Here is a 27,483-nt window from a genome sequence, read left to right as displayed (position 1 = left end):
CTTTTAGTGTCTTCTTCCTCCGTCTTGACCTCTTCTGCATGACCTCTTTATTTTTTTTTATTTACTCATTTTGATATGTTTCAAACTTTCTTATGTTTTACCAACTTCTGCCTTATGTTTAGTTATGCTTTTATCTGTGTGTTATTCAAATAAGTTTGCTGATAACAAACCAATGACTCTGTTTCAGGCTGCCATCAAAGAAACATTGGATAACTGTGTTTATGAATGAGTTACTATTGAGTAATCATGTTGGAATAATATTTTATAAATGATGAATTCATTGTTTGTTCATGCTTTACTAATGCTAAATAGTGTGCACTTATTATAAAGTGCTATCAAAACATTTTGTTCATTCAACATCGGATGTGACCGAGAAAATCAGTTTGTCGTCTGTCTTTGACAGTGGTTCGAAACTTCACTGAGTACCCCAAAAAACATGCTTAGTTGATCCACATTTTTCTCCCCTCAGGTAGCAGACACTTATACCATGCCGACGAGTGATGGTCCCAGCCGCTTCCCGGTTTTTGTGGCTCCGCCCCGCGGCAACCACCAGAGGTCCCCAGGTTATGTTCCCGGGCGGGTAGCTCCAGTCCGCTCGCCACCACCAGAGCGTCGAGCCACCTTCAACCTGTCAGAGGAGAACCAGCGTAGGGGGCGGGCTCAGAACCTCCAGCAAAGAAAGAACACATTTATCTGTTTTGGAGTGTCCATCGGGGCTTTCTTATTCACCCTCATCCTCGTCCTTAGTCTCTCAATTGGAGATGTGTTAGATGGTCAGTTTTACAAAGTACTTATTCAAATATTTATGATTTAAAACATTTGATATCTCTTCTTTTAACCCATGGCTTCTCAACTTGCTGCACATGTGTTCCCTCTTCTGTATACCATCTCTGTATGTTTTTGTATATCCCTTTCTAATGAGAACTATCAGGTTCTGTAATTTGTCGCTGATTGGTCATGTTTGCAGAGAACTGTCCGGACCACAATCCATCACTTAGTAGCTGGAACCCGGGGCACCAACCAGAGACGGCTGTTCTTGTCAGGAGGGGACATTTGCTTAGATTAGATTATTCTGCTACCTTTCATACACTAACCATCCAGTCAGGAGGTAAGCACATCAAGGGGCATGATTTGTTAAATGGCATTTTGAGTTGTAACGTTGATGGATTCTCGTTGATTACATTTGAGAAGTGACATTGCTCAGCAGATAAAGTTCAGTTTATGGATGTAACATACAGTACAAAATAATTAGTATTTACTTATTTTTCTTTCTTTTGCTGCTTCTTCACAGGTCGGGTAGTTTTTGCAGACAACGCTGACGGCTCCAAAAACATAACTTTGAGAACTCGTCACATCCTTATAGAAGATGGTGGAGCCCTTCACATCGGTGCTCCCAAATGCCGCTACCGTTCTCGTGCCACCATCGCCCTTGTGGGCCGCTCTGACGACAAGGCAGTCCCTGAAGTGCCTGGCATGGGCCGCAAGTTCATTGGAGTCATGAGAGGTGGGACTCTGGAGCTACATGGTACTGAGAGAGTTTCCTGGTCTCTGCTGACCCGAAATGTCCCGGCCTCCGGTCTGACCACGGGGGGTTATGCCTTTCAACGGAACTTCAGCAGAGGCATCAACTTGCGCGTTGTTGACCAGGACACAGCCGAGATCCTGTTTTCTGAACGCTACGACACACACGAGTCTCGTAATGACAGTCGCCGGCTCACCCAGTTGCTGCGGAACCTGCCAGTGGGCCGCATTGTCACACTGGCTGTAGGAGACTCTGCAGTCAAAAGCCTTCTGGATGAAACTAAGAAGGCCATTGAAGAAAAGCTCGGCAGTAGATTCATCTATGATCTCAAATACAGGTAAAGCCAATTTCCTAATATGGGAATGTTATTTTTTTTAAATGAAATAATGAACAAGTTTGTTGTTGTTGCCCTGGAGAGTGTGTCTGTTGTTCAACTGTATGAAACTTACTTGCTTACTGTACTCCCCTCACTTACTTGGACTGACAATACTAGCATTCTCTACCATCGTCATCTTCCGTGGAAAATGTTCTTTCATGTATCTTTTTTTTCATTTGTGATTTTCCTGTGAATTCCTCCTAGTCATTCCTCTTCCTGTTTCCCCTCTGTTTCTATTATATCACGCTCTGCCAGAAAAAGAAGCACAAACAGGATAATGGGGTGGGATGGTTAGAGTTTCCACGATTTGTGCAAAATGTGGCGATACAAAATATTTAATGTCCGTCATGCAAAAGGACAGATACTGGAGGCTTGAGTGTCGTCCTGTCCACATGGGCTAATGCTTTCTTTAAGCTCATAAAGTAAGAGGATTGGATTTTAACTTTACATGACATTAGGTCTTCTGTTCAGACACTTAAACACATGTATGCACACATGAGTTTCTTCCAATGGAAAATCTAAGTACAGCATTTCACTCCGAGTTATTTGTAGCTTGGTTTAGGCCTTGGTTGACTGAAAAGCCAAGTGCTACGCCAGATTGTCCAGTGTCCTATTTCATCTATGGGGGTGGTTGCCAAGTCTTTAAACTAATCCCCTCAAATGGAGCAGATGATGTAGATCTATGTATGTCCAGGGGTGCTTTTGCGGTACCAATAAGTTAGTGGTGTACACTCTCTTATTCAACATTTATTGGAGTGGAGATTTTTTATCTTAGCATTCTGTGAATTTGCTAGTGGGAGGAGGAAACGCATAGCATGCATTTACGAGAGAACATGTCGTTTAATATCTTGTTAAAGTCACAAATTGTTAGGCTGAGTGATTTGAGCCTGAAAGAGTTTAGTGGTAAAGGCATATGACCTACAGGATTGAGCATAAGGATGAAGTTTATGACCTGTTATGGCGTGTTGCAGACAAACGGAAGAAAAGGTAGCTGTCGCATACTTGGAAACCAATTGTGGTGCTTGTTTTATTTGTTATTTTACGTCAGTGCTGGAAAGCCATTCATACCTGGGTTCCCCTGGACATGTTTCATGAACCTCTTTATCCTTCCAATTCGCCAATTCCAACCAAAATATCTTTGAATAATAAATGGTTTTCAGGGTGTTAACCATCTTTCCTGCCACATATAAATGGTTGCGTTGGCTCCTTTCATCTTTTGTCTCTCATGAGAGCACTCACACAGACTTAAACACACGTCCATGCTGATCTGCAGTGAATTCACTTCTTCCTTCCTCGCATGAGCTATTTCCGGTAAAACAATGAGGTTGTTAAAATGCTGGTGAACATAATAACAAGGATGGGGCAAAAGGAAACGGTGAAACAACCACTCCATCAGAAAGCCACACGCCATAATGACAGTTGATCCTCAGACAGATCCTGTTTGTGTATTAGTGACACGGAACAGGATCTCCAAGAAGATTGTTAGTTTGTGATTATGCCAGTGGAAGCACAGAGACAGATTTGAACACAGGGGCATGTTGGAGATGATAGCGTTATAAACTGCTGATAAACTTTTATTTATTTTTGTGATTTTTCAATTATTCCTGAACATGTTTCTCCAAGGAGAAGTTTGAGTGCTTTATCGCTGTTGTATTGTGTTCAAATGTGCAGTGAGTTGCTGGTTTACTGCAGATCCATCATAGTAACTGGAATGGAGCTGGAGAGATGAGTGTAAAGCTGCATTTGGGATCGTTTACTGTATGTGGAACAGGCCAAGCAATTCCTCAGTGTAAAAGAGACTTCTGCAGAGATAGCTTTCCTCTGGTCTATCAAAGTTTGACTCATTTAGCACCAACTAATTCATGCTTAAGAAGCTAGAGGGAAGGACATGACGTTTGAAACATTCAAGCTGCATGTCTCAGTACACTCTCTTGTTTTAGGTCATACACCCAATCCCTTTCTCCATCCACACCCTCAAACTCCTCCAATCAAATTATTTTAAGCCTCTCCTTCATATTTAATCATTTAAAAAAAAAAAAAAAGAAACACTCTTAATGAAATGCTATGCAATGGGAGAACAGGGAGGATTTGGAGCAAAAGTAAAAGTTGTTTTTGAAGGAAGTTTGGGATGTGGCAAGTACGCCCATTATTCCTCTGGGATATCACCGTTTCTGAAATCCTCTGCCCTTGTTTTTTTATATAATCCCTCTAATTCTCTAATTATAAGTGGCTTAACATGGTGGTTAGGGCCATTTGTCGCAAATAATGGGGTTTGGTATCCTTTATAACATTTTACATAAAACTGGAATGTAAATAGGCTTCATGAAGTATCATTGACTTCTCAGCGCAACTGTAAAATGATTAAAACATTGTTATTTGTATATGTTTGTGAGCCACGTCAATGATAAAACGAGTGATGTAATATTGAACCAGGAAGGAGTGTTAATGAGAGTTTGGAGTAACTTTCAGCTATAGTTCAATGTCAATCATTTCATCATCCAAAGAGAATATATGGAAAACTAAGGTCGAGAACCTGATCACTTTTTCTCTGAGAAGGCTATGTGAAACTAGTCCATTTACTGTACTGTCTGAAAATGACTCCTTTCTGTCTCTCTCCCACTCTTCTCGTCATCCCTCTGGTCTGTCCAGAGAGGCGTGGGCGTTGGTCTCAGTGGTGGGTGGTGGTAATGCATCATGCTCAGAGGATGTCCGGGAACATGAAAATCACGAAACGGGAGGGAGGGCTCTGGCGCGACAGAACTTCACCACTGTGAACGGAGTGGGCTTCTCGGTCACTGCCTACAGCGAGTGGAAAAATGGTGAGAAACGGCCTAAGATGGTATCGAATTCAAAACTAGTTTATACATACATGCATACATACATACATACATACATAGTTCAGTGTTGACAGAAATTATATAGCGTTCGGACATTAATTTTAGTGCTTTGACACCCTACACAAAATGACCGAAGGCTAAGTTTGATGCTTTTTGTCTGTAGTTATTCACAGTAATGGGCTTCTCTAGTATGAAAGCTGTCCAGATGAAATTGACAGGCTTCTCCCGCTTTGAAGTGTAAAGGGTTTGGAGGAAGGTGACAGGTTGAGAAATTAGGTTTACCACATGCCAACTGCCAACTGCTATACAGATCCATCACCTGAACATTAAAGACATTCTTGTGCCTCAGTGGGTATCTGTGGTTTTGTGACCATGCCGTAATTGCGTATGTAGCGTCTGTTTGTGGTTCGGGCGAGGCACTAGCACACCCGCTTTATTTATTGCGGCCGTGCATGCCCACACCTTGTAAAAGACAATTTGACAGACTCAACTTAACTGAACATAAAGTGTGAAATGAGGTTATCGAACTGTCTTTACATAGTTATTTTTCTTTGCTTCACAATATCTCCGAAGGTTATTGAGCTATTCAGAAGCCAGGATCTAAACTGCTGTGCATATACATTTCTTCACTATGCAGTACTGTAGAAAAATCTTTGGTTCTGTTATTCTCATGTCTTTCCTCCTCATTTGATGTTTATTTTTTATTTTTAGAATAAGCTTTTGTTCTTACTTTAAGAGAACCATCGTAAAATTATTTATGGCGAGGTCAATATATGTGTATTAACAATAATAAAATGGCATCAGTGTTCTGTTTCATACTATTTGTGTTGTCTTGTCCTCCGTGTTTCCCTTTCCTTCCCTTTAGGTTTTCCCATATCCGGCTTCCAGGTAGATTCGGTGGACCAGGTGGTGCTAAACCTGCAGGACAAAGTGCAGAAGACCTGGCAACCCGGGGATCAGATTGTAGTTGCCAGCACAGACTACTCCATGCACCAGGCTGAAGAGTTTACCTTGTTGCCGTGTGCTGACTGCCACAGCAAGCAGGTCAGGATACAAGGTGAGAGAGAGGTGCGTGTGCGCGTGCATGTGCACACATTTGAAAGAATAGGTTTGGTTGCTTTGGCTTCAAACTAAAGTTTGGCTTTGACTGTGTCGGTGAGAACCAACTTCATTAAAGGGTCTTCTCACCCCAAAATCCAAATACATATTTTTACACTTGCATGTAGTGCTATTTATCAATCTAGATTGTTTTGGTGTGAGCTGCTTTGTTTTGGAGATATCGGCCATAGAGAGGCCATGTAGGAACTATGGTTGAAAGAAAATTGGTCTTGTGAAACTGATGACAACAATGTCTGTGAACGTCTTGCGTAACCAGCTTATGATTGCTGGAAAGAGATATTGCTGTTGTATTATTTTTGAGTCTCATTATGTCTATCTCCAAAACTACATAACTCGCACCAAAACAATTTAGATTGATAAGTACCACTACATATAAGAGGACATATTTATTAGATAGATAGATAGATACTTTATTCATCCCCAAAGGGAAATTTGTTTGTCGTAAATAAAAGGGATGAAAGATGATCAATATACACAGCAAAACTCAATATGTACAACGAAACAAGAGAGAGTATTAATTTAAGAAATCCAATTTAAACAATAGAGAAAGTGCAAAAATGCAAAGTATGTGTAGTGTTGTGTATATAAACATGTACAGTGAGTAACAAACAACAAAAGCGGTGCAAGGGCTATTGATGTTGATTCATTAATTTACAGAGGATCTGGCCAGAGGTGGCCTATTGTAAAGTCTTGTTGCCTTGGGCAGGAATGTTTTCCTGTAACGGTCCTTGTGACAGTGAAGCTGGATGAGTCTTTTGGAGAAAGTGCTCCGCTGTCCCTGCAGTAGGTGGTGGAGAGGGTGGTCCGGGTGTTGAGGTGAACTGTCCCTTTTTTAATGAGTTGTTTGTAGTCTGACCTCAGCTTTGTACTGCAGTCATAATTTTGAGCTATACAATTCTTGTAAAATGTGTTAAAGGAAAGACGGTATGTGGGAAGTACAGTCATATTTCTTTTTATAAAGCTTGTTGGAAGACACATGGACATAGGAGATCTTACACTATTTTTGTATTAGTCAATAAGTGTGAATGTATAATATTCTACTATTGTTGTGGTCTAGAAAGATCTGTTTTCCTGTTGTGGTGATGTAAAATAATTGGAATAGCTTTAAAAGAGATTGCCAGTTTATGTTATTATATTAAGTAACCTTGTCTTATAATAACCTCAGTTGATTTAAAAAACATCACTCCTGCTTCACAACCTCCTTCTTCTGCTCCTCTAATGTTGTACTCTTACAATCTTTTAGTTACTTTTTGTACATCTCCCTATCAGAGATGTATCCTAATCTCATTCCGCTGTTGTCAACAAATGCCTTCCTGGACGTGCGTGCCTAGATTTTGTGTTGCTACCATGAGGAAGGGCTGAGCAGCTGAACTGCTGCTGTGTGTTATCATTGGCAGCTGCACCCTGTGGGTATGGGTACTCTCCGCATCGCCGGAGAGCAGATTAGTTTGCGTTTCATATGCATTTGATTACTTATGCTTTTACATGTCTCTTATTTTGTTAGGTTGGTTTTGGGGTGTGGGTCGTTGTTTATGTTTGAGTGCGTGCTGCTAGGCATACTTCCTGTGGTTGACAGTTGGAAACCCAACATGTCCAGAAATAAAACACTGTAGTTTAACTTAAATGCCACTTCCTATTTATTTTAACATTTTATATTAAGCCGGTATTTTAGTGAAAATGTCTGACCTTAGAACGGTTTCACAAGAATTTGAAACCAAGGTTTTTTTTTATGGTCTTCAGCTAAATTAAACAAGTTTCCTCCAGTGTTCATGTTCTTCCCTGCTTTATTTGGATGAGATGGAATGCAGTGATTAATTTACATTTGTAATCATACCAAGTAATGACTTCCACCTTTTCCATGTTTTGTCCAATTGTGCACCAGATTTTTCTTCATTAAAGTCACTTTGTTGCACGATTTGACCAAGAAGTCTGTTCTTACCAGGGAAGCCTCAGTATAATCATGTCGGAGAGATCATGGATGGGGTCGACATGCGCGCTGAAGTGGCTCTGCTCTCCAGGAACATTCTCATCTACGGAGAAATGGAAAAGTCGTGCTACGGAAACAACCTGTGCCAGTTCTACAGCCACGACACCTATGGGGGCCACATTAAGGTGTGTGTGTGTGTGTGTGTGTGTGTGTGTGTGTGTGTGTGTGGGTGTGTGGGTGTGGGTGTGTGTGTGTGACTGCAGAGACATCATACAGTCTCTGTTTATATGCGGTCCTAAATGAGAGGGGGTCTTCATGGTCATAGTTCAGTTTATGCTACACACTTCTCTTAAATGTTTGTATAGAAGATGGACAACATATCAATCTGAACAAACACTGACGACATCTGACAGATTTAGATTACACATGTTCATAAATGGAGCATAGTATCCTCCATTACCTACATGTGTCACATAAGCAATGAGTTCACAATAGTTTGGTTAATGATCATCAGATTGAATTCACTTTGGTGGCAAATACACAATAACATTCCTTAGCTTCTATGTAACTGACACCTCTTGTGCTTAACAAAATAATGTTTTTTTTCCTTCTTTTTTTTTTGCTACAATAACTGTACCCAACCAAAACCCATTGACTTATGTAACACAATCTGCCTCTAAAATGATTGCTCCCAAACAGACCTTCACAACAGAGCCATCACACACATGGCACTTACCATTGCATATTTTCTCAATCCATTTTTTACTCACTCCCATCTCGACAGCAATGAAACACTTATCGTTGTATGAATATTTACAGTATGTATATATGCTTGTTTTTTCATTGATGTATATACCGCAAGAAAACTGTAAATACTGCAGAAACGATTCGCTTCGTCATCTGCGTGCGTGTGCGTGCGCGTGTGCGTGCCGGTCTGTGGGTGAGCTACAGTTAGTTGGAAGGATTGGCCAATACGTTCTTAACAGGAACCAGACTGTGTGGATTTTGCCATACCCACAAAAAGATCTCCTAGGGAGCTTTGTACAGCATATCTGTATTGGATTATTTATTGATTCATGTTTAACTTTATTTTCTCCGCAGTCCATTTGTTGTTTTGCTTGTGTGCATTTATGTGGGTTTAGCTTTTAATTAAGTAATTCTATAACTGCGCAGTTTTACTTACTGGAGCATGATGCCAATAGAGCTATATCCCATGGAGAAACGCAGAGAATTGTACTGTTGACCTAAACCTTTAATTGGACCAGAGTGGGTAGACAGTTAGTTTACTGTTGTAGCACAATATGAACCTGGTGTAGCGGTGTATATTAGCTCATTGTTCTTGCTTGATTCATTTTAAAACCATCCTTTCTTGTGCGATTTATCCTCCACTCTGGCCTCTCTTTATTTTCTCTTTCCCTCACACACCGGAAGATCTTTGCTAACTTCTCATCGGTGCATCTGTCCCACGTGGAGCTGAAGAACATGGGCCAACAGGCTGAGCAAGGCCACTACCCCCTCCACTTCCACATGTGTGGAGATGTGGACCAGAAGGGAGGCTACTTGGAGCCCACCTATGTGGACGGACTCTCCATACACCACTCCTTCTCCCGCTGCCTCACCATCCACGCCACCAACGGTTTGCTGGTTAGTAAATGATGTGTGATGAGTAAGTCTCAAATGTATGCGAGGGCTGTATCTGTATATTTGGAGGGTGTCTAAGACGGTTCCTATTAATGAGAACCATGCAATGTTAGCCATCATTAATTACATCAATTACAGCCTCCATCGCTGGATTACTGTAATGGCTTGTTTCCTCCTTTTCTTATGCTTCCTTTCAATCACCTTCCTTTCCTTAACCCTCTGGGGTCTTGCATCACGCTGGCATGATATACAGTGTAGAAAAAATATACAGTGCAGAAAAAATAATCCGCTGCTGTTTGATCTGCCAGACTCTGCAGTTTCCGCCCCCTCCTCTGTGTGTTCCTACGTGCTTCCTACGTCCTACAGTGCCTGTAACAGGAACTGAAAGGCTGTGGAGTCTGTGTGGAGCGCCGCCTTTCACCGTGATTTGTCAATTCAGGTGTCCGTCGATATTGTGTGTGAAACTACTACACTCAGGAAATCCCTAAGGACCTACCCACCCACTTACACTACAAAAACACACTGGTTTTCACTCAGATAGACAGCACACTACCCGCCTGAGGAAAAAAAGACAGTGTTTTCTTGCAGTGTACTAAAACACAACACTTGCTGCAAAGAGACGGCACCTCTGCTCTGCTCCGATCAGCTGTTCTGTTTTACTCTGCGCGACGCGACACACGGCGATGCACTGGTAAACAGTTCCTAGTGCACACATACAGAGTACATACATACAGAGTACATATGTTGTTCTTGTTCTGAAAACTGTTCTTAAAAAACGAAACTGAAACATGCACATTGTGTAAACATTGTGATTAGTTTATTTGTTTCTATAGTACATAATTTGACTCAAATATATAGTAAATCTTTTGCTTGAAAACACACACCCCATGAAGCTTGGTCTGTGTATGAAGTTATTCATCAGTCTCATTTTATCTCAGTCCCTCTATCATTTTGATTAAAGTAGTGACAGACAACACTTCTACTCAAAAAACAATAATAACAAATTTGGTATTACACAATGTTCCATTGTATTCATATATTCCACTGCTTTTGTGAACCTAAGACCTTTGGTAAACCAATTTCCATCACAAAAATGTTTCGTCCACATGAGTAAAGGTATGTTTTCATAAGAGATATGAAGAATCTTTAAAAATCAAACTTCAATTTTTCAGCTTTATTATCACTTTATATAATGAGGCAGGCACACGTGTAGAGAGCTGAGATTGTTCTGCAATTTTAGATGTAACACATGGGTATATATCTCATACGCAAGTGTCTTAAAAGGTGACTAAGAAATTATATAAAATCAAGAAAAAGGCCTAAGACCCTGGAGGGTTAATCTCTCTTTTCAAACCTCCCTGGCCCATACTTGTCTGAGTTATATAATTATCTGTCTAGAAGTCTCTTTGGAAAGGGAATCAATAGTTTACAATTGGTCCGTTTCATCCAGCAAATATATAACATTTACATGTTCACAGTATTTCTGTCAACTGCAAAATCTCTCTGTGTGTGTCTGTGTCTTTTGTCCTTGAGGCCATTGGATTGAAAGCATTTTTCCCATCTGCATCGAGGAAATGGAATTCACTAAACTTTGGATAACATTGTTTGACTGCTGTTTTTTCCTGTTTCCCTTGCACAATGGCCATGTGAATATTCTCGTGTAGGGTATCTTCTTAGATCTGTCTCGATACCTCCCTTTTCAACATAGCATCAGTTTAAAACAAAAGTATTTACAGCGGTAGCCACCTCTATCAGTAGGAACGTGCTTGTTAATAGCTTTTTCTGCATATGCAACCTACCTCTTCCTTGGAGAGGGACAGCTTGCCAGAACTGGGATATATAACTGTATTTATTTGCCTCTTCTGTCAAGAAGTATGCTCTAAAAATCCCCATTTGTCTCTTTCTCTTTTTTAATATTGCATGGTCTGCTTTTTTTGACCCAGGTGAAGAACACTGTCGGCTATGACACATTGGGTCACTGCTTCTTCCTTGAGGATGGGATCGAGCAGCGTAACACTTTCTACCACAACCTTGGCTTCCTCACTCGACCCGGGACTCTGCTGCCCACTGACCGCAACGAGACCCTCTGCACCAGCATAAAGGACAAAGTCTACGAGGGCTACACTCCCTCACCCAGCACAGAGTGCAAGTAAGAGATTAGGACAATTACTTTGCGTGTCTCAGGCTGGAGAGTGCAGAGCAAAGTGATAAAAGACAACACGAGTTTCTACACCATCGTCAAGAGAATGTTTACGAATATTTACAGTTTATTGCTTAACAACCACTGCAAGTCAAGAACTTTGGACTAAGACTTGTGCTTTATTACTTTATAATGCTGTTTTTAATGTAACAGATCTATTACTGCTCTGTCGGTACACACAGGTTTAACATGATTATCTCAGTAACGGTACATTGCACTTACATTTTAGAGTGTGGTTTTTACTTTTTATTATGAACCATCATCATGTACACATGAAGGTTCATTTATTGCACTGAAGAGAAGAGGCTATTTTGTTAGTATACTTTTAATATACAATCCATCCACCAGCAACAGTTGCAATACAAAGACCCAGGGATCTTCTTCAGCACAAGACTGAGGATAATTGTAATGACAGATAATAGTTAACAGCACTTGCCAAACCCTGACAGCTGTGAGTTAGCAAATATCTGGACTGTAGAGAAGCTTGATATATATATTGGGAAATATAATAGACGCTGACCAACTGTCTTTTCTTTGAAAACGCAGTTGTCCAGTTGGGCCATATCAACACAAATGATTTGTGCCATTTTAAAATCTTACTTAAATAAGTCTTTCACTCCCGGTCTCCTCTCAGAGTATGGCTACACTATTACCAGGTTTCCCACACAGACACTTCTGTGTGATATATTGGCAGGGTGGTTTTATCCATGTAATAACAACCTCTACTCTCCACGGGATGTTTTTATGTCGTAGCAAGAACCAGAAAAGTGCCTTTGTAAGGGAAGCAACAAGGTCTGTTTCCAGGAGGGAGAGGGAGAGAGAGAGATAGTCTGTGTGTGTGTTGACAGAGCTGTCCCTATCCAGTGTTTACATTGGAGAAGTGGATTATTGAGGGAATTTCGAAAGATCACAGGGTTCTTTGATCTCTGTCTTCTGCTTATTAGTCATAGTCTTTATGCCAAGGTACGGCCTTTTTTAAATATATTTGTCTGCATTCTTGTCTGTGTGTGTTATGTCTCTGTCTTTATCTGTTTGTGTGGTTGGTGTTATCCAGGGCAGTTTCCACATTCTGGATTGCCAACCCCAACAACAATCTCATCAGCAATGCAGCTGCTGGTTCTCAGGTAAAAACATCAGAGTTATGTAATGAAACTTGAAGATCTTCATGCTCATAACAAATTGATCCATCAATAAAATGGGATTTAACCGGCTTTAAAGAGGGGTGCATTAACATGGTGAGACGACTCTGTTGAAGTGGAGGACTCGTCCCATATCTTTTCAATTTTGGTATAAATGGCGTGGAGGTCCACTGGGGAGGGCTGTGTAATACATATTTGTAGGGGGTATGCTTGTGAAATTCAGGTTGTCTGTCTATGTCTATTGAACGGTAAACTATAAGGAACCGTTGAGCTCATATGAACTTGTTCACCTGGTTTATTCTTTCTAGAGGGCTTGACCCACGTGAAGTACTGTATAACATCCTACCCGGTTCCACATATTGGTTATGTATGTTTCTATAATGCTCTGCCTAAAGATGATGCGTCTATGACCCCAGATAATGAAATTCCTGATGTTGCCCAGCTGTACCAAGAACATGGTTTATCCCCTCATCTTTCTTCCTTCCTGTTCCAGGATGCTGGCATATGGTTTGTGTTCCACAGCTCTTCCACCGGAGACTCTCATGGGCTGGTACCAGAGACCAAGGCAGAGCTCACTCCCCTGGGGATTTTTTACAACAACCGCGTACACTCCAACTTTAAGGTATCATCACAGTAGATTATCAGTTTTTTAAAAAAAATGTATTGTTGTTGTTTCATGCCGGTTTGTGCTCTCTCTTCCATAAACAGGGCAGTATACCAGTTGCCAAACCTCTCAGTGTTTTCTCTGTCTGCTTCTGTTTTTTAGAGAAACAAGAGAAAAATAGTAATCATAACTTGTTAAGAAACATTGGCACAAGTTAATGCCTATACACTTGGTTCTTGCAAGAAGACACACACACACACACACACACACACACACGTGTGTGCGCGCGCGCGCGTGTAGACTCTACAATAGCGCTCTGTTGTATAATGACAGCAGTCGGGCAGGTGAACTGTAAGTTCTTTGTTCAGCCTGACCACAGCAGCCTCTCTTATAGAGGAAAGAGCCCAGAGGTTTAAGAGTATACCTTGCTTATACAACAGGACCAACTCAGAGCACAGTTTTCCATATACATAAGACACACAGACATACCATTTTCCTGTAATTTATTTTACAATTCATTTTCTAAACATACAAAACTAATCCATATGGTATAGACCATGTAACTATACATTTCATTTTCATAAACATTATAAATTAATTACAGGTGTTCACCACCTTTCATACTTTACACAGTACCCTGCATAGCATGGACTCTATAAGTCTGTTGGCCCAGGATTTAAATGTAGTACATTTATTATTGCCTCAGGTCCCACACTGTAAAATAAACCAGTCGTCTTGTTTATGTCAGTTCAACAGAAATACATCTACAGCCCCTCTTGGATATCTAATTTTAGTTGTAGGGTGCTTTCACACGTGTAGTTTGGAACATTTATTCCATACTAAGGAAACAATTATACATTGTAGCATTTTATTTCTGGTCCAAATGCTGTTCACATGGACGTTTTGAAAACAAACCAAAAGGAATAGACACAAAGTTATACAGGCTGACTGGTGACTTGTTGATTGAACAATTCTGGCAATTGTCATTCTGCATAATCAGGACTCGCAGGAGGATATCCAATTCTGGTAACAGACAGAAGTTTATGAGGCACTTTAATTCTTCTGATCTGTATATTTATGTTCTCTGGTGTGGCAAAGAGCTCACAAAGAAATAAAGGATTATAGGCATTATTAGTATACTGCAAATTCACTGCTCATTATTATGAATAATGACTAACCAGTCGAGAGAGGATTTTGCAAAAGCACGGATACATGGATGAGGCTCTTGTAGAGTAATGATTCCGAGCTTATCACTTTCACGATTTATTAAGTCCATTTAAAAAGTGTGTATCGGAGATCCCAAAGTACACAGGCACAGCTATTTCAAACATTTTTGTCTTATTAATCAGGGAGAATAACGTTGCTTACATGCACACAGGTTGATTTATATTAATAGTTTATAGCCTATACATAACATTATACAGATAAATTATAAGGTCGCTCCCTGAATGATTTTATGATCAGCAGATGGATTTATTATTATAACTCTAGTTTTTAAAATCATGATAGAATAAAATGTCTGGTGTCATAGGTTTCTGTAGGTCTGAAAGCCCCCTTAGAAAACATTTGGTGTTTTACTGTAATCAAACTTTCATCTTCCCAGGCAGGGCTGTTCATTGATAAAGGAGTGAAGACCACGAAGGCTAGCGCTGCGGACCCCCGGGAATACCTGTGTCTAGATAACAGTGCCAGGTGTGTATGTATGCAAACGTGTTTGTGTTTGCAATAACATTTTACAATTTGAGGAAGTACACAGTCAGTCATTTATAAAGTGTTAATATTTAGTATTTATAGTTTTGTATGATTTTTTTTTTTTCTTTTTTGGACGGTCATGCATGTAAGTATATTGCTAGTGACCTACAACTGACTAAATTGCACTGCACTGTACAGTGTGCATGTTTTTGCACAAAGTGTATAGCTGTATCTATCAGGGGGTTATACTCGTTGATCATAGGTATCATGCTGTACAGTTATGCAATGTAAATATCACGGTATTTGTGGTTTACTAATGTGTAAATGTTTGTGAATTAAGTTATTTATATCCCCCTGCTGGATATCTTCTCGTATACGGCCATTGACTGGGATAGATGGATGGCTTTACTCTCTGTTTCTACATTTTAGTGGAAGGCCTGTCAGGTCTGTTGACAGAGAAAACAAGGCTTCACAGATACAGTTTCCACTCTGCCTACCCAAATACAGCCCTCAAGTAGACGGAAAAAAATCTTGCGTGTCCACTGAGGCTGCTGGCCTGCCTCTCTCTCTCTCTCTCTCTCTCTCTCTCTCTCTCTCTCTCTCTCTCTCTCTCTCTCTCTTTCTCTACTAAGTATTAATATTTCATGAGAAGGCGCGAGATATTGATAGTTCCAAAGTATTCCCTCGGATTTATGTGATCCACTGACCTTTTCATCCCTCGACACATTCAGGTTAATGTTTTCCCTTGACCAACACAAGGTCAAGGGGTCCAAGACAATCTATATTCTAACAGCCAGGTTTTCATAACATTCGTGGATATGAAATGTATCCAGAGCATAAATACTGATGTTGAAGGAAGGCTCTAATCTGAATTGAGCGCCACCAATAGGCTGAAAAGAGAGGATGAGCAGGAACACAAATCTCCTTTTCAGTTTGTGCACAAGATATTTCCTAATCTGTTGGGAAGATGGCTGTACCTCCACACAGTAGGACTTTTAGTCTAGTTATGAATTATGTCTGTGCAGAATTATAGTATGATGACGTTATGATTATCAGGTCCATTAGTCACTCAAAACCCTCCAAAAGTTAAGTTGGTTCAATCTGTGTGTGTGTTCTTGTGCATTGGCTTTCATGAGGAGCACGTCTGCAGAAAAAGTAGGTATTGAATGTCGTTGATGGAAAGTCCCGAGGATAATAATAGAAACGCGTGTATGTTTGTTAGATTCCGACCACACCAGAATGCTGACCCTAGCCATCCACGGGTGGCGGCAGTCATTGACACTCTGATCTCCTTCAAGAACAACGACTTAGGAGCGTGGATACGGGGAGGGGACATCATCATCCAGGACTCTGGGTGAGACTACTCAGTCATCATAATCATGATGTGATTAATGCAAGTCTTCAAAAGAATGGAGGACTGGGGTGGGGAAATTAAAAACAATGTCATCATAAAAACCTAAACTGTCATATTTATAATGCAATACAATTTATGTTATATTTGCAAATATTTGTTATGAATTGCTTTTATTCCAGACTTACCATTTGACCTAACTTTATGTTCAAAGCTGGCTTGATTCTTATAGCTTTGAAAGTGGAAACCATTGATTGACATTTCAGTTTTTATTTTCTGCCGTAATTTTGAGCACACTCATCTGACGTTATGGGAGGAAAAAAATAATAAGATAAGGCCCATGTTCGGAGGAGCAACAGTTATGTTTATCTTATTTTGTAACCTACAGAGAGGTCACCATTATATAGAATCATTATATAAACCTATCCAGTTTTTGCATTACTATCAATTATGTCCATAACTGGTCAATACCACGCTCATCATAGTTCAATGACATACATTTGTAAGACTAACAAATATTTATTTGATCTTTCTCTGAACAGATTTGCAGACAATGGAGTTGGACTGGCTTTTGCCAGGTGTGTATTTTCTAAATCACTCTGCTCTTAGCATAATGATTATTTTATTCAGTCATATTGTCTTTTCACATCTCCCTGCCAGACAAACTTGCCAAAAACCCTGTGTTTTGATAGATACTGAGCAAACAGCAGACACTTTCCTTTCACATGCATCTCTTTTCGAATAATATCGTGTCAGGCACTTTCTTCTCCGCTTGGTTCATCTATTAAAAAGTATAAGAAACATTTGTCCTGTAAAGTTGTCAATATGTGCATGATTAAAAAAAATGAATGATAAAAACATTACATTTCTCCTTCTTGTTCTCCAGTGATGGCAGCTACCCTAAGGATGAAGGGTCCAGTCAGGAGGTGACCCAGTCTCTGTTTGTGGGTGAAAGCCGAAACCGAGGGACCAACGGAGGGCAGAATAAATACTGGGGCTTAGGAGGTGCTGATGCTAAGATGAGGACACTACCTAGAAACAGGTGAGTGGGAGCAAACAGAGGAAGGGATGAGTTGATGAAAGGAGGGAAGATGTATGCCAGTAATTCAGGGAGAATCCAAATCAAACCAAGTTTTCTCAAGAATTGGGTGTTGGTAGAGTTTGCAAAGAAACATGTGCTGGGAAAAACCAATGGGGATGAGAGAGCCAGCAAGCCCATCAGGCAGTTGGACAGATGGACAGCTGGGGCTGCTATAGCTGCTTTAAGCCGGAGGTGTGCTTGTGAAAGGACGTTCTGTGTTGACTGACTTCCCTCCAGTGATATTTTAGGTAGTTTATGAAAACCTGGCAGCAACACTTGCGTGGTTTTGAGAAAGGGATTACTTAACAGTAAGGAGAGGATTTTTTTTTCTGACCCAGAGTTCCTATTAATTTCAGCCGTCTGTCACCAATCCCTTCCTTTTTATTTCTATTATTTTGAGTTTTTGATAATCTTTGCAAGGGAACATATTAAGATCTCACTTATAGTCATGTAAAAAATCCATCTGGTTTACCTTTCAATGGAAGCACTATAAGGGTGTTGCACTACCTTTTTTCTCACCGACTATTTTTTAGATAGGACTTCCATGAGGAGAACGTGTATAGTCTCTCCATGCTGTAATGCCATGTCTGACTGAGTGGACAATCCTAATGAGAGCAGAGTTTTGAGCTTTATGTCTCTTCTTTCTGTCTTTCTCTCTCATTACAGAGATTGTTGTACAAGAGTGGAAACATAAACAAGAGACTGGCTAATAGCGGCCTTTTTGTCTCAAGAACTAGAGTTTATGCCAGTTTGTGACCACTGTGTACAGCTTTACAGACATTTTACAGGCTTCCTGACCGCGCTGTGACATCTGGCTCGTCTGTCGTCATCGTGATTACTGCCAGATCTGCTGTCACTCTTTTTTTTTTTCTTCTTTTTTTTTGCCAGAGATTAAATAGTTCCACTAAAAGAGATGAATATTTTGATAATTTAATTAAAATTCCACATGGTTTCATTAATAGAAATTAGAAAGCAATTGTATCCTTTACTGAGGCAAAGTAAAAACAGTCTCTTTCATTTATTTATTGCTGTCGCTTGACCTGACTCATTCCCTCGCCTCTGTAGGACTTTCCCAATCCGAGGTTTCCAGATCTATGATGGTCCGGTGCGGCTTACACGGAGTACATTTCGTGGATTCATCCCCACACCAGAACGTTATACCAGCGCAGTTGGATTCAACTTGAAAAACACCTGGCAGCTCACCCCACAAAATAATCTGTCTCAGCTCAACTTCCACTCCACTGTGAGTAAACATACATTTTTGACATCTACTATACAGTTACAGTTTTAATATTAGAATGACATAGATCATAGGTGTCAAACTCAAGGCCCGCGGGCCAAATCCGGCCCGCCGCGTAATTTTATGTGGCCTTCGACAGCTTGAAAGGCATATGATCGTCTTAAAATTAAAGTATATGCTGCTTTACAGTGTACAGTGACCATAGACTACATCTCCCACAATGCATGTCGACTTTGTGACCTGCAAATGAACGGCATCCTACTGCGAGAAAAAGCACTGTTTCCATATTGCCGTTTAACTTGTGACAAGTGATTACATTTTAAAAGATCGACAAATAATGCCAAAATGTCCAAGAAGAGTGGAATTGATGCAAAGTGAAGGCCATTTAAAGAAGTTGGGAAAGTACATGTTTGTGCTTCAAGGAGAGAAACCGTTAAGTCTTCTGTGTTATGAGGAAGTGTCGGTGATGAAGGAATACAATTCACATCGCCGTTTTGACACCAAACACGAAGCCAAGTACGCTAAATTTATCCTCCAAGAAAAACATAGTTGTCCAAGGTGTGCCCCATGCCACACCAACGTATGTGAGCAGGTTTACTGTTCACAATTAGTTGCTGGACCAGTTATGTCCTTCTCAACTGTGACAAAAAAAGCTTTGAACAGAGTTAGTTAGTTACTTAGTTAGTTAGTTAGTTTATACAGTGTTACAGTTACAATCGTCCCTTTCAGGGCAACCATAATGATGATGTGGCCCAGGGTGAAAATTTGTTTGACACCTGACATAGATGAATGCAGTGCAATACATGAACCTGTTAACACTGAGACTGAGGATCAACATAAAACTTTGGAAGCAGTTACGCTTGCATACATATTCATTTTACAGTATAATGGCATATTGTGTCATGTTTACATTGTGGTATGCTTTTATTAGGCCTATCATAGCTCATAACAGCCAATAACTAATAGTTAATATAAAGGTTTCACTCCCGGCTTGTTGTGTTCGATCATATGGCTTGGGGTCATGTTACATTTTAGGTACTACTGTGACTCCTCTAATCCTGTTTTAAAAACATGTTGTTGGTCCTTTATTTTTTATTCTCTCTTCCTTCCTCTTTATCAATTCTTCTTACTTTATTGTGTTTTTGTTCCTGTTTTTGTTCTAGATTTTTTTTCTATGTACTTTATGTCCCCATCGTTTTGGTACATTTGGTCTGACTGTTTCCTCTTTAAAAATGTGTTTCCTATTTGTTCTTCAACCCATTAATCATCCCCTCATATTGATTAGATCACAACTCGGATCAAACTTGGCAGTTATTTGAAGCATTAGTTTGAAAGGGGTCACCGTTTCTTGTCCTCTCTTCTCAAGTCAGGCTTGTAGAAAACTATTGTAAATCACTGATGCCATCCTGTGGCGGTATAGTAGTAAGGCAGCACAGTGCATTGCCTTTACTTAAATGTGACTAATTAAAAACATTTAAAAGTAAATCTGTACTTTTTTGTTTATCCTCCGCTTATTAAATTGGATGATAAGTAAACATTTCCAAATTCAGTAAATAGCCGCTGCGTTTAAGTGAGCAATCTTTAATATGAACCCCAGCAGCCCTTCTTCATCAGGAGCTCTTCCTCACTCTCAAAGTCCTCGTACTCCCATGAATCGATACCAAAGCCACTGATGTGACATAGCAAAAAAAACTGCAAAGCCTGGCCTTACAAGAGCATATAAGTCAATTTGACATGTTTCTAATACAATTCAACCATAAATATTAACATAAACCATAAATATGACTCTAAGGACTCGAAAGTTACTCGAACAACTGTACCAATTCAGATATTTTACAAAGTAAAAGTCCTACATCCAAAAAAGTTAAAACATGTTTATCAGTCATTAAATATTCAGAAATTAGATTTTAGGACGTAGAACTGTGATAGTCTGATTTGACCACGGAGATCCGAGTGTCTGCCACGATTTGAGCTTGCCCTCTCTCCAAGTCCACTGTCAGACAAAGCCTCAGCAAGATACCAACCACATTGCATTTTTTTTCAGCCCAAAAACTGAAATATGACTTACTTATGCAGGGCTCTCAAGTGTCACGCATTGAGCGTGACTGTCACGCATTGCGGTCTTAACAAGGTTAATGACACCACTGATTATCTCCAGGAACAGTCGGGGCCCTGTATGAAGTTAGCCTTCTTAATTCTTGTCCTGACTTATCGAAAAGGAAAGGTGAGGCTATGAAGAAACATTAGTAAATCTGCAAATTTATCCAATTTAACATTCATTCCTCGTCAGCCTGTACAAAGAAATAGGGCAAATATAGTTTTAAACAAATTAAACTTAGCTTTATTAAATGTCAGGTCTCTGTCAGGAAAAACATTTTTAATCAATGATTTCATTATTAGGCACAAACTTGATTTTTTGTTTTTAACCGAAACTTGGTTAGACCAAGATAACAGTGCAGCTGTTCTTATTGAAGCAACATCTCCCAACTTCAGTTTCATGAGTGAAACAAGAACGCATAAGAAAGGAGGTGGAGTTGCTATTTTATATAATGAGTCTCTTCAATGCAAGCAGATGTCTTTTGGTCATTTTACTTCCTTTGAATATGTGGCTCTCAATTCCACGCAAGTTTTATTCCTCAACATTTACAGACCACCTAAATACTGTGCAACCTTCTTTGATGAGTTTACTGAACTGCTGTCTATAATCTATATTGATTTTGATTGTGTTGTCATTGTTGGTGATTTTAATATCCATGTTGATAATCCCCAGGACAGAGGGTCTATAGAGCTATGTGGTGTCCTTGATAACTATGATCTGCCTCAGCATGTAACAGGTCCCACCCACAACAAGGGGAACACTCTAGACCTAATCATCACCAAAGGTCTGGACATTTCCAAGGTTGCTGTGACGGATGTTGCACTCTCTGATCATTCCTGTGTTTTCTTTGAGAGTGCAATCTCCCTGCACACAAATGTCCAAACCAAGGTTGTGACAAAGTGTTACATCACTGAAAACACCAGTGAACTATTTATTCAGAAGTTCTGCTCCACACCAGGCCTCTCTTGCATCTCAGTCAATGAGCTTGTGGATGGCTTCAATTCTAAAGTTAAAAATGTTATTGACGCCATTGCACCCACTAAGGTGAAGGTTGTCTCGGGTAAGAAAAGATCCCCTTGGAGAAATGCCACACTGGTCAGAATAGAGAAAAGAGAGTGTCGGAAAGCTGAACGCAGGTGGCGAAAAACTAATCTCCAGGTTCACTGTGGTATCTATAAAGAGAGACTTCACAATTATAATTTGGAACTTAGAAATGCAAGACAGGCCTTCTTCTCTGACATCATAACCAAAAACAAAAACAATACACGCGCCTTATTTGCTACCGTGGACAGGCTAACAAACCCTCCGGTGTCGGTAACGGATACGCTCCAATCCACCTGGGCATGCAATCAATTTGCCTCCTATTTTGCTGATAAAATTCAGAAAATTAGACAAGCAGTCGGTGGCTCCACACCAACCGCAGGATATGTGTTGTCCCCATCTTTAAATAGCATCCATTCAAATATCATGACACAATTTCACTCAATGAACCAAAGAAGCCTAGAAGACATTATACAACATCTGAACACATCCTCCTGCTGCTTGGATATTCTACCAACACACTTTTTCAAAAATATTTCACACTACATGACCGCTGATCTTTTACAAATTGTAAACACATCCCTTCTCTCAGGTGTCTTCCCACAAGCCCTAAAAACTGCAGTTATTAAACCACTTTTAAAGAAGGCTAGTTTAGACCCCGGAATATTGAAAAACTGTAGACCAATATCAAACCTCCCATTCTTCAGTAAAATAATGGAAAAAGCGTTTTTTCAACAGCTGAACAACTTCTTGGCCGAAAATAACTGTTTCGATGTCTTCCAGTCCGGCTTTCGTCAGCACCACAGTACTGAAACTGCTCTTGTTAAGGTTTTCAACGACATCCACTTAAACACAGACAGTGGCAGAATCTCAGTCTTAGTATTACTGGATCTCAGTGCTGCATTCGACACGGTTGATCATGACATACTACTAGACAGACTGAAAGTCTGGGTAGGACTCTCTGGCGCAGCACTTAACTGGTTTGAATCCTACTTGAAGGACCGACAATACTTTGTGTCGGTAGCTAATTACACATCAGAGCTGACTAGGATGACATGTGGTGTTCCCCAAGGTTCAATACTGGGGCCTCTTCTGTTCTGATCTACATGCTTCCACTGGCTCAGATTATGAAAAACAACAAAGTGTGTTATCATAATTATGCAGATGACACACAACTCTACATAACTATATCACCACGGGACTATAATGCATTGAAGAAATCAATAACTGGATGTGCCAGAATTTTCTTCAATTAAATCAAGATAAAACAGAAGTAATTGTTTTTGGTCCCAAGGACGAACGATTGAAAGTCAGCGCTCAGCTTCAATCACTAATGTTAAAAACCTCAAACCAAGCTAGAAATCTAGGTGTAGTTATGGATTCAGACCTCAACCTGAACAGCCATATCAAGACAATTACAAAATCAGCCTACTACCACCTGAAGAATATATCAAGGGTTAGAGGACTTATGTCTCAACAGGATCTGGAGAAACTTGTCCATGCATTTATCTTCAGTAGACTTGACTACTGTAACGGTGTGTTCACAGGCCTCTGTAAAAAGTCAATCAGAAAGCTGCAGCTGATTCAGAACGCTGCAGCTCGAGTCCTCACTAAGACCAGGAAAGTGGATCACATCACTCCAGTTCTGAGGTCTTTGCACTGGCTCCTTGTCAAACAAAGAATTGCCTTTAAAATCCTGCTGCTGGTTTATAAAGCACTGAATGGTTTAGGGCCTAAGTATGTTTGTGATCTGCTGCTACCTTATGAACCATCCCGGCCACTCAGGTCGTCTGGGACGAGTCTACTTTCTGTTCCAAGAGTCAGAACTAAACATGGAGAAGCAGCGTTCAGCTTTTCTGCTCCACATATCTGGAACAAGGTCCCTGAAAGCTGCAGGTCTGCTGAGACCCTCAGCTCCTTTAAGTCCACATTGAAGACTTTTCTGTTTGCTGCTGCCTTTAACTGAACCAGATTCAATTACTGCATCTCACTACTGCATTTTATTTCTTAAACTGCACTGCAACTTTTATTCAACTTTTATTTTTTAAGTTGCTTTTTCTACTTTTATTTTGTTTTTTGATTGTTTTAATGTTTTACTGTTTTAATGTTTTCTTAACTGTTTTTAAATCTGCATTATGTTTTGATGCTTTTAATGGTTTTATGTGAAGCACTTTGAATCGCCTTGTTGTTGAAATGTGCTATACAAATAAACTTGCCTTGCCTTGCCTTAAGTCACGCCCTCCCGCCACACATCGTATTTCTCACGCTGAAAAAAAACTCTAGGCTATTTGGTGTGCCGCAGCGCACAAACATGACCTAGTCGCGCTGCCCTCACCATGGAGGAATCAAGCACGTCTCCCCAGAATCCCCTGGACTCATCAGCCAATCAAAAAAAAGAAATGGGCTACACGAATAGCCAATCAGAAAAACGTATCTGTTGTATCTGGGTAAAATGTAATCCAGCAACCAATGAAAATAAAGCTGATAATAATATGGGGGTGAGGGGGGCTGGTCTGTGGGCATACGGCATGGGCGGAGGGCGGGGGAGGATATGTCACTCTTACCTGTCTTTAAAAACTTGAGAGCCCTGCTTATGGATGAAACAACACTTGCTTGGTGTGTATTTGTGCATCTGCTTGAGCAGAGGCCATCTGTTGTGGAACCAGAGGCGTCCAAGGTCCAGGAAGAAAGTTAAGCATTTTTGCTTTCAGCAGACTTAAACCTACGGTTCACGAAATCTGCACTAAAGTAATTACTACAAATATTTAACTTCACTTTATCAAAGTCAAACTTTGCAGAGATACTGTTAACACATAGTGCTATAAAAAAGAAAAGAAAAGGCGATGATATGCATAATTAAAAAGAGGAAATGCATCCTTTTCTTTCCCGTGTTCTATCACCAACCAATTAACCAGTAAGACATATACTTATATGAACCTCTTAACTAGTCTCACAAGTGTTTTCTGTATATTACACCTTTTCAAATTATTTAAATAGCCCTTGTGGTTGAGGAGATATTTTGTATTTAGTATGGGTATGCAAACTATTTGGAATTTGAAAAAAATGTCTGGGGCTCAACTGGGGTTAAAGAAGTTCTAACAATGACAGAGCTGGCACTTAACCTGAATTTATATAGTGCTAAAACAAATATGCTTTGCAAATATCATCCTCAGGTGGGTCTGCAGACGTTCTTTGGTCGCCCGGGGCAGTGGTTTGAAGAGAACGACCTGGATGGAGACAAAAACTCCATCTTTCACGATGTGGACGGGTCAGTAACCGGTTATATGGACACCTACGTTGGCAGAGCAGACAATTACCTGATCCAACACCCTGGCTGTGTGACTATGCCCCAGTGGAGTGGAGTGATCTGCAGCGGCCGTTACTCCCAGGTACAGCATGTCAGGGTCTGCCCCCTATTCTTGTTGGTCTGTACCTCTAATGTAAAATATGCACTCTTCCTGACACTTGCACTCCATCACATCCTCTTCTCATTCAGGTGTACATCCAGACCCAAGGAGCCCCCAACCTCCGTTTATCCATCAGCAGAGATGAATACCCTGATGCTCCTCTGGTGCTGAGAGGGATCAACAGCCAGGGGGCACTGTCCCAGCAGTACCAGCCCATCCTAATGATGAGCAAGAGCTACACTCTGCACTGGAGTGGGCCTGCACCAAGAGAGGTTGTCCTCTCTCTCATCAACTTTGATAAGTGAGTAACATAAAGTCAGTCAGTGCATGACTAAAGCTTCTGCAAGTCACTAGATTTTTGTAATATCTCAAGATAACGAGAATATGTTTTTCTTTCTAAGAAAGCCATTGAACAACGAGACCTGATTTTTGTTTATTGTGTTCATCACATTAGAACTATTCTGAGCTGAAAAACCTGATTGTTGTCATAACATTCTTAATAGTTCCAAATGGTCTTTGGAGAAGCTTTGTTTGATAACCTTTCTTTCTTTCTTTCTTTCTTTCTTTCTCCCTCCCACTCAGAGATGACTGGGTGCTGGTGGGACTCTGTTACCCATCAGACACCACATTTCAGATTATGGCCGACATCAATGATAGACAAAGCAACACCTTTGATGACCTCACAGACTATGGCACCGTGGTCTCCCTTATAGAGTTGGAAAAGAGGCCAATGGAGAGAAAGTACTTCTTTGACCAAACTGTTGGGTGAGAACAAACAAAGAATCCAATCCTCTCTATTACAGTATGCTCAAAAAGAAAGTGTGTTTAAGCTTTGATAGTTTGACTTGTGTTTTTAATTCTGACCTGCATTGACCTAAAAAGGTCATCCTTCTCCCATTGATGGCTAAGCAGTCTGATTTCCTTAAATTAATTAAACTCTGTTTCTCCTCCCATCATACCCAGCTTATTGTGGCTCTACCTTCGGGCCCGGCATGGGCGGGATGGTCACAGCTACTGTTCAGCAAAAGGCTGCGAAAGAGTGAAAGTTCTGGCCACCACTTCCTCTAAACAGACCTGTAACTGTACATCCAAGGCCTACCCCAAGTACTACAAAACACCCTCAGCAGTGGTACCTATGCCAGCCCTCAATACACAGCCCTGCAAAGAATGTGGTGCTAAACGGGTATGAGTTGCTACATTCAAGATGATGTCTGTTAATCTGCATTAAAACACTGCTGACCAATGTGTATCGGTCTTAGCTTGTGTTTTCCAGTGAGCCATGGACCTCCTACCTCCAGACGCAAGTCAAGTCTCTCAGTATCAAAGAGCAGCAGAAAGGAGACAACAGCTCATTTATTACTGTGAGCATGCCAGGCCAAACACATTACCTTATCTATATGACTTGAACTTGTGAATCAGGGTTTATTGAACCAATTGTTTTCCTGTTACCTGCCAGGTGAATGAGGTGACCATGCCCTTCACACGGCCTGGGTACTTCTTGGTCTCAGTGGATGCCTGCTCTGGGAAAGTCACCAAGAAAACCTCATTTGCCAAGATGGATGACAAGATGGAACAGTACTTAAAAACGGGAATACCAAATAGGTGAGCCAGGGAAAATAGCTTCACCCTGCTCACACAACAGCATTTGCATTTCTGACATGGCCATACAGTGGTATCAACATCTGAGATCGACTTTCCTCATTAGTATAACTATTTTGCAGCCCAGTATCGGGGAGTTATACATATTCTTGCTTAATTTACAGAAGTGTTTGTTTGTTTGTTTGTCAACAGGTCTATAGTGCTCATGGCAACACGAGGTCAACCGGAGGGCTTGGTTGCTGTAGCACCATATCTGGTCTCCTTTGGTGTGACCAAAGCTGCTGATCTGCACAGTAAAGGTTTGTAATAAACATCCAGAATTCTTTCCCTTTCTTTGTCTGTCCAGTTATTGTGTTTTGGGGTAAAGTTGCTCTATCTCATACCCTCTTTTTGTTGCCTTTCACCCCAGAGAGACTGGCACTTTGGGGGTTCCAGGGTAGTTCTTCACCCCCTCCGTGGGTCTCGCTACAAGCCGGGCAGGGGGACGAGTTCCTGGGGCTGCAGGAGCGGTATTTGCCTCTGGGTTTGGATTCATACGGCTGTACACCACCTGAATCTCAAATGCGCAAAGACCTGGAGCTCCTCAAAATAGCCACGGGACAACAATGA

At 40.6% G+C, this 27,483-nt stretch overlaps 1 protein-coding gene across 1 annotated transcript; it reads left to right on the top strand.

Moving 5' to 3' along the window:
* Window positions 1–487: 487 nt before the first annotated feature.
* Window positions 488–27,483, top strand: cemip2 (cell migration inducing hyaluronidase 2; the record flags this gene model as incomplete). The annotated part of the gene is made up of 23 exons (XM_079222633.1): window positions 488–773; window positions 968–1,108; window positions 1,292–1,859; window positions 4,548–4,717; window positions 5,601–5,792; window positions 7,797–7,966; window positions 9,213–9,425; window positions 11,366–11,571; window positions 12,677–12,746; window positions 13,255–13,383; window positions 14,969–15,057; window positions 16,280–16,411; window positions 16,951–16,986; window positions 17,295–17,450; window positions 18,555–18,732; window positions 25,042–25,257; window positions 25,365–25,576; window positions 25,858–26,040; window positions 26,239–26,458; window positions 26,535–26,636; window positions 26,732–26,877; window positions 27,067–27,173; window positions 27,284–27,483. The coding sequence occupies 23 exons, from the start codon at window positions 488–490 to the stop codon at window positions 27,481–27,483; spliced, it is 4,122 nt and encodes a 1,373-aa protein (XP_079078759.1).

This window comes from Taurulus bubalis (assembly GCF_910589615.1).
Source record: "Taurulus bubalis genome assembly, chromosome: 8".
Taxonomy (NCBI): Eukaryota; Metazoa; Chordata; class Actinopteri; order Perciformes; family Cottidae; genus Taurulus; species Taurulus bubalis.
The sequence above is the reverse complement of the archived record's forward strand: the minus strand, read 5'-3'. Positions and strand labels throughout refer to the sequence as shown.